Raw genomic sequence first — 16,667 nt, 5'->3', positions numbered from 1 at the left:
CCTACATTGATCTTTACAGATAAAATTCAAATTCTCTTCTGGAATCTCATTCCTGCTTCTGATGGTCTGAGCTGTCCTGGTTGGGGTATCTGCACTGGAAAATCCCCACCAGACAGACCTGGCTCCATCTGTGGATTCTTTACTGTCTGAAATGAGCTTTTCTATGGTCAGAGTTGGGATCACCTTGCTGTGAGAGTCTGACAAACAGACAGACACCCATCCAACAAATCAACTTGTGAAAACTGTGAATATCAAAGTCCTGTTTCTGTAAATAAGCAGTTTTTCATACAGACAGCATTTACATTTTAACTCCACATATGTACAGAGAACAAGCACATTATCCTTTAAAGTGCTCACAGCACAAAGTCATTCACCTGTTCAGAGCATGGAGAATAAGCTTCCAGTCCTTTGGGACTGTAGGGTGCACATTCTACTGGCCTGATTCCGAAATCCTCCGAGCCACAAAGCTCCCCCTGCTTCAATGGGAGATTTGCTTCTGTCTCTATTTCAGGCCAGAGCCCTAAGACTTTGCTGACACTGTCATAAATCCCAGCTTTGTGTTTATTAATCTTTGGCTGTTTCTTGAAGGCTGCATAGAATTTATGTCATCAACTCTCATCCTCCCACTGTGTTGCTTAAACCTGCATAATCATTTAATAATTTTGCATTGCTTTGCTTATAGGGACTGCTCTGAAAATCACGTCCTGAGCATTGGAGGGACTCAGCTGCCTTTGAAAGCAGAGCCAGCCCTGCCAGTGTGGGGGGCACAGAGTTTCCTCTCTGGTTTTTGTGGATCCTTGACTGCAGCCCTGCAGGAAGGACCTGCCCAGACTCCATTTCTGGGGGCTGAAATGCCCAAGCTGGGCACACAGTGGGGCTGACTGGCACCAAGCCCTGCCCTTGGGCTGACTGGCACCAAGCCCTGCCCCTGGGCACACAGTGGGGCTGACTGGCACCAAGCCCTGCCCCTGGGCACACAGTGGGGCTGACTGGCACCAAGCCCTGCCCCTGGGCACACAGTGGGGCTGACTGGCACCAAGCCCTGCCCCTGGGCTGGCCTCAGGGCCCTTTGTCCGACCCCCTGGGCCATGGATGAGCTCACTGGCCTTCCCTCCACCTGCCTGCCATCGATTCCTTCACTCCTGGAACACTGCACATTTTTATCACCCTATAAAGACAGCAGCTCTTCGTTATTTCTCATCCTGCATCCCAAGGAAAATGGGGATTTTAATTCACCCCATGATGAATTAAAGCACCTCAGCAGTTGGCCAAACTTCAAATGGGGATGCCATTTGCCTTTAAAACTCAGAACATGCTCGAGTGTTAAGAGCCCAGTGTATCCTTGATGAAAGTCCCAGACTGATGGATTTGGTTTGGAAAAACAAGTTTACATTTCAAATGTGTACAGAAGCACAAGGACAAATACCAAGCAGGGACTGATGAGGCCATGGCAAAGTCCAAAAGCCCTTGGTAACTGTTGGTTCCCTAATAAAGGAACTAAGGGTAATAAGGGAAAAAAATGGTTTATGAAATCATGAATCAGGAAATGAGTCAGTGATGCTGATTCACATTCTAGTAATGAATCAGAGTGAAAGGGATGCTCCCTGACTTCTTAAAGTGCTCACAGGAAGTGACTAAAGGAGAAGAGTCTGGCACAACACGAGGCACTTTCTCATGTACAGGTGGAATGAAAGGGATGATTTGGATACCTGTGGTGAGAGGTGAACATGGCAGGATATCCTGGGATCCAGAGGGTGCTGAATGGGACAGAAAAGGTGTGCGTGTGTCTGTGTATGTGTGGGTCTTTGCTTTGCTGCTCAGGACCCTTGGTACCTTCAGCAAAGTCCCATACACAGAGTGTTTCACCAGCACACTGTCAGTAAAACCCTGCTCATCCCAGCAGCTGCAGGGTCAGAGGCAGTGCCTCAGAGCAGCCCAGCCGGGCACAGACCTGCTTTGGGGACTGCAGCAGCTCCTGTGCCACTGCGGTGGCAAAGATGGCCCTGTTGCTGCCCGGGCTGAGCTGCAGAGAGAGGGACAGTCCTGTCACCAGCTGCACTCCCAGGTCAGTGATTGTCACCTTCTCGTCCAGCACTGTCACTGTCTTCTCAGCCAAGATGGCATCTGAAAGGGGGGACAGGATCTGGAAAGGAAAGCTGCGGTTACCAACAGCCACTTTGTACAGCACCACGTGAAAGAACTGCACAGGATTCATGGAACACACATAAGGGATGTTCATGGCAATGGGATTTCTCACAGCAGACACCATTAAAATGATTTAAAAGGGCTACTCGCATTTTGTAACTCTTTTGCAATAACAGGGGCCCTATAACACCTTTTACCTGTCAACTGTAATCAGCTGTGCCACTCCCCTCTGCAGTGTGCCAACATCTGCTTCAGATGTGCTAACTGTAAATGTAATTACCACACACATCTGCCTCACGTGTAGTAACTAGTTGTAAATGTAATCTTCATGAGAAATTTAAGTATTTGATTAATCCTCATGTTTTGAAGTGGCATAAATATAATGTAGTCTGTAGATTTATATAAAATCCACTGAATAAATGGTATTTATATCTAAGCTGTGGAAAGGAAGGGTAATGTATTGCTACAACAACCTCTCATGGTACTGAATGCAAAATTGACAGAGAGAATTTGTTTTGGTTAAGAAAATACACACAGAGGTCAGTGCAGTGATACATGACATCCACGGTGCTCATTAGCAGAGAGTTGAATTTAATGATCCATACAGGGTACAGAGCATCTCTGAAGCAGCTCATAAGAGGTATTCTTTAAATATAACTTGCTCTCAGATTTTACCCTTGGATTTTTCTTTCCCCAGTTTTATGTACATTGGTCTGAGCACTGTAAATTCCAGAGCTTTAGAAAGGCATTCAGAAAATCTCTGCAGATTGTGCAGAAAGTAAAAAATCTCAAATCCCATTTCTCCAGCCTTGACAACCTCGTTATCGACAGGTGTGCTGCTTGTTTTGTGCTTTGACACTTTGGGATGATAAGCATGTTTGGAGAGAGATTTTCTCCCTGTTCTAGTGTTTGTTAACACGTATTCTACTTCAGTATCACTGAAATAATCGCTCCCCCCATCTCCTTTTCCTTCTCTTTTAATTAATATTTGGATTAGTATTCCAGTCTCACTTCCTTAACCTGGATAATTTTCACTTTACCCTTTGCTCTGTAGTGCAGGCTGGGAGAACACTGAGCTGTTCAGCAGCTGCACACCTTGTGATCAAATCCTGGCTCCAGGTTCAGAAGCAGCCTTAGACAAAAATAATCAGAAAAAGCCTCCCAATAGACAGGCTGGATTAAATTAAATGAAACTATGATCTACTGCACTTTGGGGCCCCAGATGAGGAGAGAAAACCATCTCTGCCATGTCTTCTAGTCCTTGCTCCTATTCTGTTCCATTCAGAAGCTCGTGGCTCCAGTTTCTGTTGTGAATGCTGGATCACCCACGGCCAGGGAGGGGAGTTGAAGGGAACAGAACATGTCAGTGATCTCCCTGCCTGAATTGTGGCTGGGAATTAAGGCAGGAAACAGAACACATCAATGATCTCCCTACCTGGATTTTGTAGGGGAATTAAGGCAAGAACAGAGCACATCAATGATCTCCCTACCTGGATGGTGGAAGGGGAATTAAGGCAAGTAGAGAACACATCAGTGATGTCCCTACCTGGATGGTGGCAGAATTAAGGGAGGAACAGTGATGTGATGAGCACATCAGTGATGTCCCTACCTGGATGGTGGCAGAATTAAGGGAGGAACAGTGATGTGATGAGCACATCAGTGATGTCCCTACCTGGATGGTGGCAGAATTAAGGGAGGAACAGTGATGTGATGAGCACATCAGTGATGTCCCTACCTGGATGGTGGTCATGCCCAGCTCCAGCCCGACCAGGACCTGTCCCTCGTGCAGCTGGGCGATCCTGGGCTCCTCCACCTGCATGAAGTCCCTGACCAGGTGGGTGATGTCCAGCTGCCAGTCTGAGCCCAGCAGGAAGCTGAGCTGGGCCCCGGGCTCGGGGGGCTCGGCCACGAACTGGGTGAGCACCCTGACCATGGCGTGCTGGTACTGCAGGGTGCAGCCCCTGCCCCTGCGCTCGTCCTCGTCCTCGTCGTCGCTGTCCCTGGCCGGCCTGGGGACAACAGGGGACAGGGTCAGCTGTGCTGAGAGCTGCTGCTGGCCTCAGCCTGCAGCCTGCTCCTGCAGCTGCTTCCTTCAGCTTCTCCCCCCCTTTTGTCCTGTTTCCCGTGTTCGTAACTCAGAAACAGCACTTGAGACCATCTCTGGCCTCCCAGCTTTGCCACCACACTGTCCTCCCCAAGCATCTTCCATTGTTTCCCATGTCAAGTCCTTGCTTTCAGGACCTTCACACTTCTTTTCTTTCTGGATCTTCCCATAAACATCTTGGTGTTGCCATGGAAATCTCCCTGCACCTACACACACATCCCTCTCTGTACAGTACAATTTGAAATCACATCTCCACCAAAATGTCTTTGTTCTGATGCTAACAGAAACCTGTAATAAATGGCTTCATTTGCAGGTGGGAATACCAAGCACCTCCTTTATCAACTCGTTCCTCTTGTTCTTAATTACACTGACAAGAGACGCAGCCAGCTCTGACCTGCTTCATCCAGCCTGTGTCCTGTGGGCACTGACAGTGTGAGAGCTCTGTGTCCTGCCTGTGGGGCACTGATCACTGCACCCCACGGGGTGGAAGCAGCTCTGTGCTAACTGTGACACTGGCAGTGGACCCAGGAGCTGCCAGGACCTGTGAACAGGCTGCAGACCGACCAGCCCTGCCAGAGCTGCCTCGTGCCTGATCCTGCCTAACCTGACCAATGGGCCCTTCCCATCTCAGCCATTAGTGCTACAAAGGGAAATTGATTTCCAATCCAGGTTCATGCATCTGCAGCTTCCATTTCCCTTACCAGTCCAGTGCAGGAGCCTATTGAATAAATGTCTGGTGACCTTCAAATTCCCAGCAGAATTGCATTAAGGCCAAATGAGCATGTTCAGATCCTCTGGCCCTGACAGGTCCCTGGCAAGTGCACGGCCCAGAACGAACAACCCCTAATGAAACCTACCTCTTATTAGAGATGATGGGGACTCTCCAGCCCTTGATCTGATTGAGCTCTGTGTCAGAGACCTCAATCTGCAGCGGGAGACGAGGGATCCACACTGTCATCTCCAGGGGGGCACTCAGGTGCTGGTAAGTGAAATTAACCACGACATTCACTTTGCCTTTCATTTCCTTCCCGTTGACAAAGACATAGTCACATCTGTCAGAAACCTGAAAATAAAAAGAACAAGGAAAAAAAATTAATGAGTCTCTTCACTAATTATAAAGTTCACCACACGCTGGGTAAGTGAGTGGGAGGAAGAGAAGGGATCTAGGTTTAAACTAGCTCCAGGTTCAGAGGACAGCATGGAATAACGAGGAAGGTGCCTGGTGTGCCCTTAATAGCCTGTGCAATTCAGCATCACTTTAAGAGGCTGGTTTTTCCTGCTGTAAACACTTCTGGTATAATCTAAGATAAGGGAACAGCTTTTTCTTGGTCCTTAATTCCCACTCCAGAGAAGGCTCCTGTCCTCTCCCCACAGCTCAGACCCCCCAGCCCTCCCTGAGAGCCCTCAGAGCCCCCTCACCTGGGAGGGCAGTGAGTGCCTGCACTCAGACTGAGTAGGGACAGAGCTCTCTAATGCACCCCAGAACGGGACAGAGCTCTCCAATCCAGCCCAGAACGGGACAGAGCTCTCTAATGCAGCCCAGAATGGGACAGAGCTCTCCAATCCAGCCCAGAATGGGACAGAGCTCTCAAATCCAGCCCAGAACAGGACAGAGCTCTCTAATGCAGCCCAGAACGGGACAGAGCTCTCCAATCCAGCCCAGAACGGGACAGAGCTCTCTAATGCAGCCCAGAACGGGACAGAGCTCTCTAATGCACCCCAGAACGGGACAGAGCTCTCTAATGCAGCCCAGAATGGGACAGAGCTCTCTAATGCAGCCCAGAATGGGACAGAGCTCTCTAATGCACCCCAGAACGGGACAGAGCTCTCTAATGCAGCCCAGAATGGGACAGAGCTCTCTAATGCACCCCAGAATGGGACAGAGCTCTCCAATCCAGCCCAGAACAGGACAGAGCTCTCCAATCCAGCCCAGAACGGGACAGAGCTCCTCAGGAGTCCTGCACAGGTACCGGGCAGCGAGTGGGGGGCTCACAACCAAACTCCTCCCAGGAAGGGCTCAGGGGTGGCCAGGGCCCAGCTCCAGCCCTGCTGCCAGCCTGGCAGAGCCCTGCAGCAGGAGCCAGCCCTGGTGTCCCTCCATTTATCACCTGCAGCTCTGGACATCAATATTGCAGAGAGTTAGTAAATCTCACTCAAGCAATTTAGCAGTAACTGCGAGGATCTAGGTGAGCTGACAGGACCTGTTCATTACACTTAGTTAAAATATATGAGTGAATGTACACGTCAAATAATTTATTAACTACCACTTTACTGTGCTGATGATCTGAAGGAATGATCTATTAGAACCCTGAGCTCTTTCCATAATCCATTACCAGCCAGACCTTCTATTCCATTCCATCAATGTATTTCATACTTCTCACTCTGCAATGTATAGTCTCGTCCTTGTCTGAATTTAATGCCATTTTCTACTTTTCTGTTTAAATGCTGAATGAATTTAAATCATATTTAAATATCACCAGCTTTTGTAGGATAATTGGCATTCCTAACGTTATTATCTTTAAACAACAACAACCCCCTCACAGACAGAGCCATGGCAAATACATTTCCATCCTGGCTTGTGTGAGCCCAGTGACACACCAAGGAAAGGTTATCGTGGCTCTTGCAGTGTCTCCCTCCCAAGCCACCTCTGCTCTAAGGTCAAACTCCTGAGTTGCTCTTGGCTTCAGCAGGAGAGTGAGGAGTTTGTTTACAGCAGATATATGGGCTTTGTGTCTCAGGTGAGCCTGTTCTCAAGCTGAGCTTCTGCACTGCCACGGCAGCTGCTGGGTCCTGCATGTCCCCTGGGTGTGCCCTGCATGTCCCCTGAGTCCCCTGGTGTCCCCACGTATCCCCTGGGTGCCCTGCATGTCCCCTGAGTCCCCTGGTGTCCTCACGTATCCCCTGGGTGCCCTGCATGTCCCCTGGTGTCCCCCGCTCTGCCCTTCACCAGGGCACCTGGCTCAGGTGTCACTGCCTGAACTGTGATTTTTGGTGGGATTTTGCTGCTGGTTTTACTGGTCTGTGAGCTTGTGACGGGCAGCTCAGCCTCGGGGGCTGGAACTCAGCACAGACTCTCCCAGGCCACAGAGAGAAATGCTGAACTGGGCTGGGCAGAGATGGCAATCAGGCTCTCAGATTCTAAACTCATTAATGCTCGAGCAATAACAAGAGAAAGAAAATTTGGCAGGCAAACAGACCTGGATTCCAACTTGATCAGGGTTCACTGCACAAAGAGAGCTATAAAAAGAATCCATCCCTAAAAGACTACTGTAGGAATGATTAAATAAATACCATGACCTTGTGCCTTCAAGATTATGGTTTACAGAACAAAGTGAGGGTCAGGAAAAGGTGCCTGTGCTTGGGATAGCTGCTGGTTTCCCTGGCTGTGGGTGAAGCCAGCAGCACCATGAGCTCACTGAGCTCCCAGGCAGCCCTCCCTGCCTGCATCAATGACTGCACTGCTCTGCTGCAGCTGGCATGCAGGCCCAAGAGAGCAACAGCACAACAGGGGGCAATGTCCAGAACATGTCCATAAACCAGGCAGCATGGGCAGAATCAGGTGCTCAATGGGCAGCAGATCAGCCAGGCCCTGCTCCTGCAGCCACATCTGAGCTGTTCAGCACGGGGGAACACACAGGAGGGCACAAAACTGAAATATCTCCTGAGATTGTGTTCTCAGAGCCGTGAACGGGGCAAGAGGGCTCTGCCCTGGCCCAGCTCAGCTCCTGGGGCACATCAGGGGTGGCCAGCACCAGCCTGGGCACACACAGCCACTCCAGAAAGCCACTGAGCACCTTGGAAATGCAGCAGAGCCACACAGGGCCTGGGGAGAGGTGGCTGATTTGTGGGGAAAGCCAATCTGCTTCCTTCCCAAAACCCAGGGACTCCCCCATCTCTCATTTCCTCTCCTCCTGCCTTTGGGCTCTGCTGTCCCAGGGATGCCAACTCCAGCTTCCAGCAAAGGTGACAAGGGCTCAAGAGAGAAAGAGCCATTTTCTTTTCCTGCTAATGGACTGCTGGAATACATCTCTGTGTTGTGGCCACTGCAATCCAAGGACATTATAATGCCATTAAACCCTTCTGGTGCTGTGCTCCCTTGCTGAAGCTTTTCCAGGCTTTGTGTCACTGGAGCTTTTCACACACCTGCACTGAGCTGGCTCCATTAATTAGGGGAGACTGTACTTAGTGTTCACAAGATGCTCCAGAAATTCTCTCAGTACAGGGGGCTTTCATCTCTTGAGGGACTGAGCTCTGAATGGCTTTTTGGGGCAAGAACCTGGGAGGTTATAAAAGAGCTTTGGGCTTCTCTGGGCTCCTGCAGGTGCCCCTCTTCTCCTTCCACCAGTGCAGAGCTGAGGCAGTGAACACAGACCTGAGCAGTGAGTGCTGGCTCTGGGGCAGAGGTCTGTGTGTCCCACAGTGCCAGCACAGCACAGAGCCAGAAATGGCATTTCCATGTGCCCACAATGCCAGCAGAGCACAGAGCCAGAAATGGCATTTCCATGTGCCCACAGTGGCAGCAGAGCTCAGAGCCAGCAAGGACATTCCCTCGTGCCCGTGCCCAGAGCAAACACGCCCTGCTGGCACTGGGTGCAGTGCAGGGCTGAGCACACCTGGAACGCTGACTCTGCACGTTCTGGGGCAGTCACTGCAGGGATGCTGCTGTGCCCCTCCTGCACACACTAACACAACCAGGGGCACTGCTGCTCCCAGGCAGTTTTACATTCACGTGAAAAGCCCGATTGTGTTGTTTGAGAAGGGCTCGTCTCTGTCCTCTGAAACTCCCCCCTTCTGAATGCTCTTGGGGTGTGATCACAAACAGAGCAATTGGTTTTTATTATTTTCCACTCTTTTGGTTCCCATTATCTGTGGAATCAAGCACCAAACTCCCGGAGGCCCTGCAGCAGGGCTTCCCCAGCTTGGGGGAACGTGGGGAGCAGCAAAAGGCCCCTCACAAACCCCACACAGTCCCTGCCACACCGAGCTCCTGCCTCTCCAGTGAGCACTGCTCCCATCCCTCTCCTAACAGCATTTCACTGCTCTTCCCTCTCCCCGGTGTGCAGGCTGTCTGTGAAACACCTGAATTTGGGCTGAGATTCCTTTGCTCCCATAAACCCAGTGGCAGCTTCTGGCTGAACAGAATGCAGAGCCCTAAAGGGAGAGAGGGAAAGGGAATGTACATCCCACCTCCCAGGAGAAGCACCCAGAACCTCACTGCCAGCTCTCAGAAATAACAGGAACAGTCTTTCCCCACCTCATTATTATTATTAAATTCCCATGGGATAACAGTAAAGCCCTCACAGGAAACTGCTTTCCTGCTACAGTAATTCTGTTGGAACTCTTAGGAAGTCACAGCTAATAAGTCTGTGAAAATAAAATATATCTTTGAAAATAAAATATATCTTTGAAAATAAAATATATCTTGAGCAGTTTGGGTCAGTGCACCTCGAGGGTGGCCAGCTGGGAAGGTAAGCCTCTGGTATTCCCCACAGAAATCAGTATTTGGGAATGACTCTGCCCCATCCCTGTCCCTGTAAATGATCCTTCCCCCCCGAGTGCTCTCTGTGTATAATACACACTTCAAACACAGCCCTGCCACCCTGGCAAGCTCATGGGATCTCTTGTGATTTAGCACTGCACACATTTTCCTGGGTCTAGCAGCACAAATGGGGATATTTAGTAAGGTAAGTTATGATAATGAGCCCTGCCTAAATCACTGCTGCCAGGAGAAGGACGGGGGAGGCTCTGCTAACCATTAAAAATGAATGAGCGGGGAAATAAATAAGCAAAAGCAGCTCATTTGAGCTATAAAAGACTCCAGAACACAAGCTGTGTACCAAGGCACAAAAGGATGAGGCCATTATTAGCTCCATAAGTCACTAATGAATGACTCGGGGGGGGCAGAGTCACCTTTACTGAGCCGCGCTTAACCCGGGCACGGCTGAGCCCAGCCCAAAGCGGCAGGGCAGCGATGCTGAGCCCAGCCTAAAGCAGCAGGGCAGGGATCAGGAGCCCAGCCCAAAGCAGGAGCTCCAGGCACGGCTGAGCCCAGCCCAAAGCAGCAGGGCAGGGATGCTGAGCCCAGCCTAAAGCAGCAGGGCAGGGATCAGGAGCTCCGGGGATGCTGAGCCCAGCCTAAAGCAGCAGGGCAGGGATGCTGAGCCCAGCCCAAAGCAGGAGCTCCAGGCACGGCTGAGCCCAGCCTAAAGCAGCAGGGCAGGGATGCTGAGCCCACCCTAAAGCAGGAGCTCCGGGGATGCTGAGCCCAGCCCAAAGCGGCAGGGCAGGGATGCTGAGCCCAGCCCAAGGGATCAGGAGCTCTGGGGATGCTGAGCCCAGCCCAAGGGATCAGGAGCTCCGGGGATGCTGAGCCCACCCTAAAGCAGGAGCTCCGGGCACGGCTGAGCCCAGCCCAAAGCAGCAGGGCAGGGATGCTGAGCCCAGCCTCAAGCAGTAACTCTGGGGATCCCTGAGCCCATCCCAAAGCGGCAGGGCAGGGATCAGGAGCTCCGGGGATGCTGAGCCCAGCCTAAAGCAGCAGGGCAGGGATGCTGAGCCCAGCCCAAAGCAGGAGCTCCAGGCACGGCTGAGCCCAGCCCAAAGCGGCAGGGCAGGGATGCTGAGCCCACCCTAAAGCAGGAGCTCCGGGGATGCTGAGCCCAGCCCAAGGGATCAGGAGCTCCAGGCACGGCTGAGCCCAGCCCAAAGCAGCAGGGCAGGGATGCTGAGCCCAGCCCAAGGGATCAGGAGCTCTGGGGATGCTGAGCCCAGCCTAAAGCAGCAGGGCAGGGATGCTGAGCCCAGCCTAAAGCAGTAACTCTGGGGATCCCTGAGCCCATCCCAAAGCGGCAGGGCAGGGTTCAGGAGCTCCGGGGATGCTGAGCCCAGCTCAAGGGATCAGAACTCCGGGATTTTCCACCCCAACACCTCCCTCAGTCCCTGAGGGCCTTGCTTGCTGCCAGCCTTGCACAGTGACACAATGCAAGCCCACCCAGCCCTGCTACAAACAGATAGCAGCAGAGACCTGTGCACATGAAAAATGGTTTTTACTGCACTAATCCCCACCTGAAGCATCTCAGAGAGCACATTGATTAAGGGAACTCTGATACCAATTAATTTCTAAGAACTATTTTGGTTTGCTGTGCAGCTCTGTGGCAGACATCAATACATTATCCTCAGTGAACATACCCGAGTGAAGCACGCCATGGGACATTTTAGGGACTCACAATCCTGGGCAAACATCCAGCTGGAGCTGCACGTGTATCAGCTCGTTTGTGGTGTGACACAAGTCTGCTGGGTTGGTGTTACCACCTGAAAAATCCCCTCATTAACAGCCTCCCCTCAGGAATCACCTTTTGCTTTCTAAAATCCAGAGTTGGCACATAAAGCTTCAGTGGGTTTTTCCCTTCCATGTTTCTTTTGCCCCCGTTTCCACTACTAAGAACAGTCAGTTTCTGTAGCCGTGGTATTTTCTGAAAAATCCTTTCCTTAGGATTTTTCCTCCTGAGAAGCTGGGAGGCCTCAGGAACAAAATGCAGCCAATGGTTATCTGCTGCTGTGGAATGCAACAGGTGCATCTGGGATTGGGCTCATGGGGTTGTTTCTCATTAATGGCCAATCACAGCCCAGCTGTCCGGACTGTCTCAGTCAGTCACAAGCCTTTGTTATCATTCTTTCTTTTTCTATTCCTTGCTAGCCTTCTGATGAAATCCTTTCTTCTATTCTTTTAGCATAGTTTTAATATAATATAAATCATAAAATAATAAATCAGCCTTCTGAAACATGGAGTCAGATCCTTGTCTCTTCCCTCATCCTGAGACCCCTGCAAACACCACCACACGCTTCTCTGAGCAGTGGATTTGCACAGATTTTACAATTTTCTGGGGTGGCATGAGAGCAGAGCAGCTTCTGCCCAGCCCCTAGTGAACACATTTGGGAGTCTCTGCACACTCCGTGCTCAGCTGTGATTTATTCCTGCCCTGTTCCCCCTGGTGTGTCCCTGGTGCTGTGTCCCCTCTCCCGTGGCACTGCCACTCCAGCTGATGAACGCGCATTTCACCAGAGCTTGCAAGACACCTACATTTGCTTTCATTTTTGGGTCACGAAATTCACTTTCATTTCAATTTCAAATGATTAAAATTATGTAAAAATACCACAACATCAAGGAAAAAGTTATTTTAAAATGAAAAAAATCAAAACATTTCATTTTGGAAATGTCAAAACAAGTTGTTTCCTTGACACAGCAAGAACCTGGTAGCATCCTTTTCTTCTTGTTTTCTTTTGTCAGAGATGAAATTCCAAGGAAATTAGCATCATTTCACAAAGCTGCTTTACAGGAGTACAAATTCTGACTGAATAAACCCTGCCAAATTTCCCCCAATAAGCCTTAATCAACTGGAGCCACAAATCAAAACAAAATCATCACGATGAAACCTGCTCAATTAAAATACAATCTCATGGAAGCCGTAGTACCTCTGGCACAGGGAGTGTGCTATTCCCACGTGCAGGAGGGGACAGAAAGGCACAGCAGCACTTTGCACCAGCCTGGCTTTAAGGCCCTGCTCCCTCACACACCTGCTAGCTGGCTGTGTAATTTATTGAGATCAATACTCTGAAGGATGCTAAAGTGTTAAACTCCCACTGAACTCCAGGGGAGTTTGGTGTTAAACCTCTACAGAATCCAGCCTTTAATCTCCTTTGATGTATCTGTACCATCAGGCTGCTGTGCCTTGTTTTACAGGGATGCTGCAAAGCCTGATGTGTAAGGAACAAGGAGAGCTCAGGTGCTGGAGGTGCCCAGCTGCACCTTTGTGCTGATGACATTTCTGGGCAGTTTTTGGGGCAGGGGCAGCTCTGGGGGTGCAGCTCTGCCCAGGGCACACACAGACAATCCAATCCAATCCAATCCAATCCAATCCAATCCAATCCAATCCAATCCAATCCAATCCAACCCAATCCAATCCAATCCAATCCTTCCCTCCTGCTGCTCCCCACTCCCTGCTGCCGCAGCATGCCCCTGGTTTGCTGCTGGCTGCTCCAGGGCCTGTTTCCAGCTGGATGAGGAGGCTCCCTGCCCACCTGCTGCCCGGGATGCCCAGCGACTGCTCCTGGCAGTCAGGGACAGGATGGCAGCACAGCCTGAGCCAGGCTGGCACTGCCTGAGGAGCTGCCACAGCCTGCTGGGCAGTGCCCACCTCCTGCTTTACACTGCAGGAGCCACGATTGTTTGTAATAAACATGACAACACTTTCTCACTCCTGCTAATGAAGTTCCATCTCCCTCTCTCTCTGCATCACCCACTGCAGCCATCCCAGCACAGCCAGCACCCCGAGCTTCCCATCTCTGAGCTGAGAATGGCATTTCTGCCCCCAGCAGCAAAGCTAAAAGAGCAGGAATGACAACAACAGCTTTGCTTCTCACTCGTGAAAGGGAGGCTGTCACTGGTCTCTGGGCAATAAATACCTGATGGCCAAGGGAGCAGAGCTGCTGAGCAGTGTGACAAACCCAATGGGCTGAACACCACAGCCAGGCTGCAAAGGGGACAGTCAGGTCCCAGACTGGTCAGATGCAGCCAGTGGGGCACCAGTGAGGACAGGAAGGTAATTAACACACAGAGCCAGCTCCAGGGGCTGTCACCCCGTGTGTGAGACCCCTGCCCCCTGTCCCCGGCCTGCAGGACCAGTGTGAGCAAAGCCAAGTGTCTCCTGTAAAGGCTCCAGCAGCGAGGGACCTTTTCTCTCATTGCCTGACCAGGGGCAGGTGTGGGGCTGGGGCTCCCTGCATCCCTGGCACACCTGCACACACACCCCATGCCGTGCTGGGGCTCCCTGCATCCCTGGCACACCTGCACACACACCCCATGCCCTGCTGGGGCTCCCTGCATCCCTGGCACACCTGCACACACACCCCATGCCCTGCTCTGAGTGCCTGCCCTGCTGGCACTGCCATCACACACCACACAATTACATTAACGAGCCTCTCTTGGTGCAGAGCTCCTGTTTTTCCCTTTCCTGAGCCATTCCTGCCCATTCCTGTGCCCAGGTGTGACAGCTGTGCCCGGGCAGGGCTCTCTGCCCCACCTGGGAGCACAAACACCCTGACACAGGCACTGCTTTCCAGGGGCTGAGGCCAGCACCTCGTGCTGAGCAGTGTGGATTGAAGCTCCTCTGCTCCTCCCCAAGGACTGCAGCTCCTCCACACACCCTGTGCTCCTCCCCAGTCAAATTTATGTTTGCTCTGTTAGAAAAAAATAAGATCCTCCTTTAAAGGTTTTCATAACTTTACGGAAAATTGCTTCCAAATAAAATATAAAAATTCTTTATCATGAACTGATGAAAAAAGAAATTACCACCCTTACTGTAGTTTTATGCATGACTGCTATTAAACTTTGGCCCAACAAACCAACAGCTGTTGGATTTCTTTGTAAAGAAAAAGAAATACAGAAACTGCCTTAAAATGCCTTTTCTTTAAGGCTGTAAGAGAAATGTAAATTCTTCCAGACCATTCTGGACTCCTAAATTAGTCAGAAAAAAGCACTGGGCTGATATATCCCCTGCCTCCTTGCATTCACTCATCTCTCATCTCCATCACTGCATTGCAGACTGGAAGCGTTGGTATTTTTTTGACAACATTCTCATTTTTCCAGCTCCCAAGAAATCTCTAGACAGGGATTGTCAGTTCTGATCATGCAGCCCGTGCTGCAGCAACAGGTGGCCAGGCAGGGCTCAGAACAGCATTCCACCCTTTGCAGAGGGACGGCAGAGCCTGGCCCGGCCCTGCAGGGCTGCACACCAGGGCGGGCACAGCTGGGACAGGAGCAGCTGGAGATGTGGCCCTGCCAGGCCCTCCCAACACTCCAGTGAGGACAGGAAGGTAATTGGTACACAGAGCCTGGCACCTGGGCTGGCTGTGGGCACAGGGGTGCCCAGGCTGAGAGATCTGGGGGATTTACAGCACACGGAGCCAGCTGAGCACTGGGAGCTCAGAGCTGGGAGCTGTGCCCTCATAATCCAGCTGCACATCTCCCTGCAGACACCAGAGCATGGGCAGAGTCACCAGGCTGGGCACCTCTGTGCCATGGCAGGACACACAGCACGGGCAGGGCACGGCCCCAGCCCTGCACCAGTAACTGCACTGCAGGCTCCAGGATCCAGCCTTTAGGAGAGCCAAATCCCAGCCAGCAGGGGTTACATCCCTCTGGCTCTGGAAAGCCTTGATCCTATCCCACACAGCCTCAAACAGGAACATCCTGAGATTTTAACTTCTGTGCAAACACTACTGGGTCATTCATCAGTTTTAATTAGGGACAGCACTGGGGACTGATGTGACCCAAGCCAGGCACAAGAGCAGACCTCCACAGGCTTAAAGCAGATGAGAGCTGCACAGGAAAGTGACTGGAAAGCCCCTGCAGAGAAAGAGAATGCCAGGATGAAAGGAGAGGAGGAGTCTGAACTGCAGTGCCCAGAGCCCAGAGCTGCAGGCACCAGCCTGAGCTGGGCTCTCTGAGCTGGCACCAACAGAACAATGGCCAAACACTGCTGGCATGAGCAGAACAATGGCCAAACACTGCTGGCATCCCCTGTGGGACAGAACTGTGCCCAAACACTGCTGGCATGAACAGAACAATGCCCAAACACTGCTGGCATCCCCTGTGGGACAGAACAATGGCCAAACACTGCTGGCATCCCCTGTGGGACAGAACAATGGCCAAACACTGCTGGCATCCCCTGTGGGACTCAGACACCACCCCAGCAAGGGCACTGCCCTTCAGCCACTTCAGCACAGCCTAAAGGAGATGAACTATCTCAGCAATGGCACACTTCAGAGCTAAAGGACAAAGAGATTTCCATCTTGGTAACAGGAGGACTTCAAAGAGTTAAGGATCCTGTCCTCTTTATGCCACAGAGTTTGCCCAGGAAAAGTCTGGTTCTACTCCTTTGGCAAGTGTTCAGATATCCAACATCACAACTTAGGAAAAAAAGGAAAAGTCTGTTGCAATATACATATACTCATGCACACACGGCAGGCTCTGGAAAGTTGGCCAACACTTTGAAGTGACAGGGGGAAAATAACGCAACAGCAAAGCATGAAAAATTTCTGAAAGAGTCCTACGCCTTTTCAAGCCAAGAATCACTTGCAGAGAAGCATAAATAAGCAGGGCTGTGCTCCAGCAGCAGCCACAATACACAAGTGGCAGATGAAAGCTGCCACCAGGCAGCACGGATGGGCTGCAGAGCCAGGGGATGCTCCCAACCCTCCCTGGCTGTGCAGGGGACTCCAGAGTTGGGAGTGGGAGAGAGACCCTGAACCACAGTGAGCAGGGAGGGGACACCGAGCAGGGAGGGCATTCCTGTGCTCCCCTGAGCCACCAAAACCAGCTGCCCTCCCTCCCTCTCGGGGTGCCCTGAGAGCAGGCAAG

The 16,667-nt window shown here is 51.3% G+C and overlaps 1 protein-coding gene across 1 annotated transcript in view; it reads right to left on the bottom strand.

Annotated features, from left to right (window-relative positions):
• Positions 1-16,667, bottom strand: part of LOC132081425 (transmembrane protein 132D-like) — a 185,319-nt gene that overhangs the window by 3,579 nt on the left and 165,073 nt on the right. Inside the window, exons 6-8 of the mRNA XM_059485140.1 lie at positions 5,107-5,312; positions 3,881-4,154; positions 1,952-2,143 (exon numbers count right to left, since the gene is read on the bottom strand). Coding sequence (XP_059341123.1) covers positions 1,952-2,143; positions 3,881-4,154; positions 5,107-5,312 — 672 coding nt within the window. The remainder of the gene's footprint in view (positions 1-1,951; positions 2,144-3,880; positions 4,155-5,106; positions 5,313-16,667) is intronic.

Source organism: Ammospiza nelsoni, chromosome 18 (assembly GCF_027579445.1).
Source record: "Ammospiza nelsoni isolate bAmmNel1 chromosome 18, bAmmNel1.pri, whole genome shotgun sequence".
In the NCBI taxonomy this organism is placed as follows: domain Eukaryota; kingdom Metazoa; phylum Chordata; class Aves; order Passeriformes; family Passerellidae; genus Ammospiza; species Ammospiza nelsoni.
This window is presented reverse-complemented; position numbering and strand designations above follow the sequence as displayed.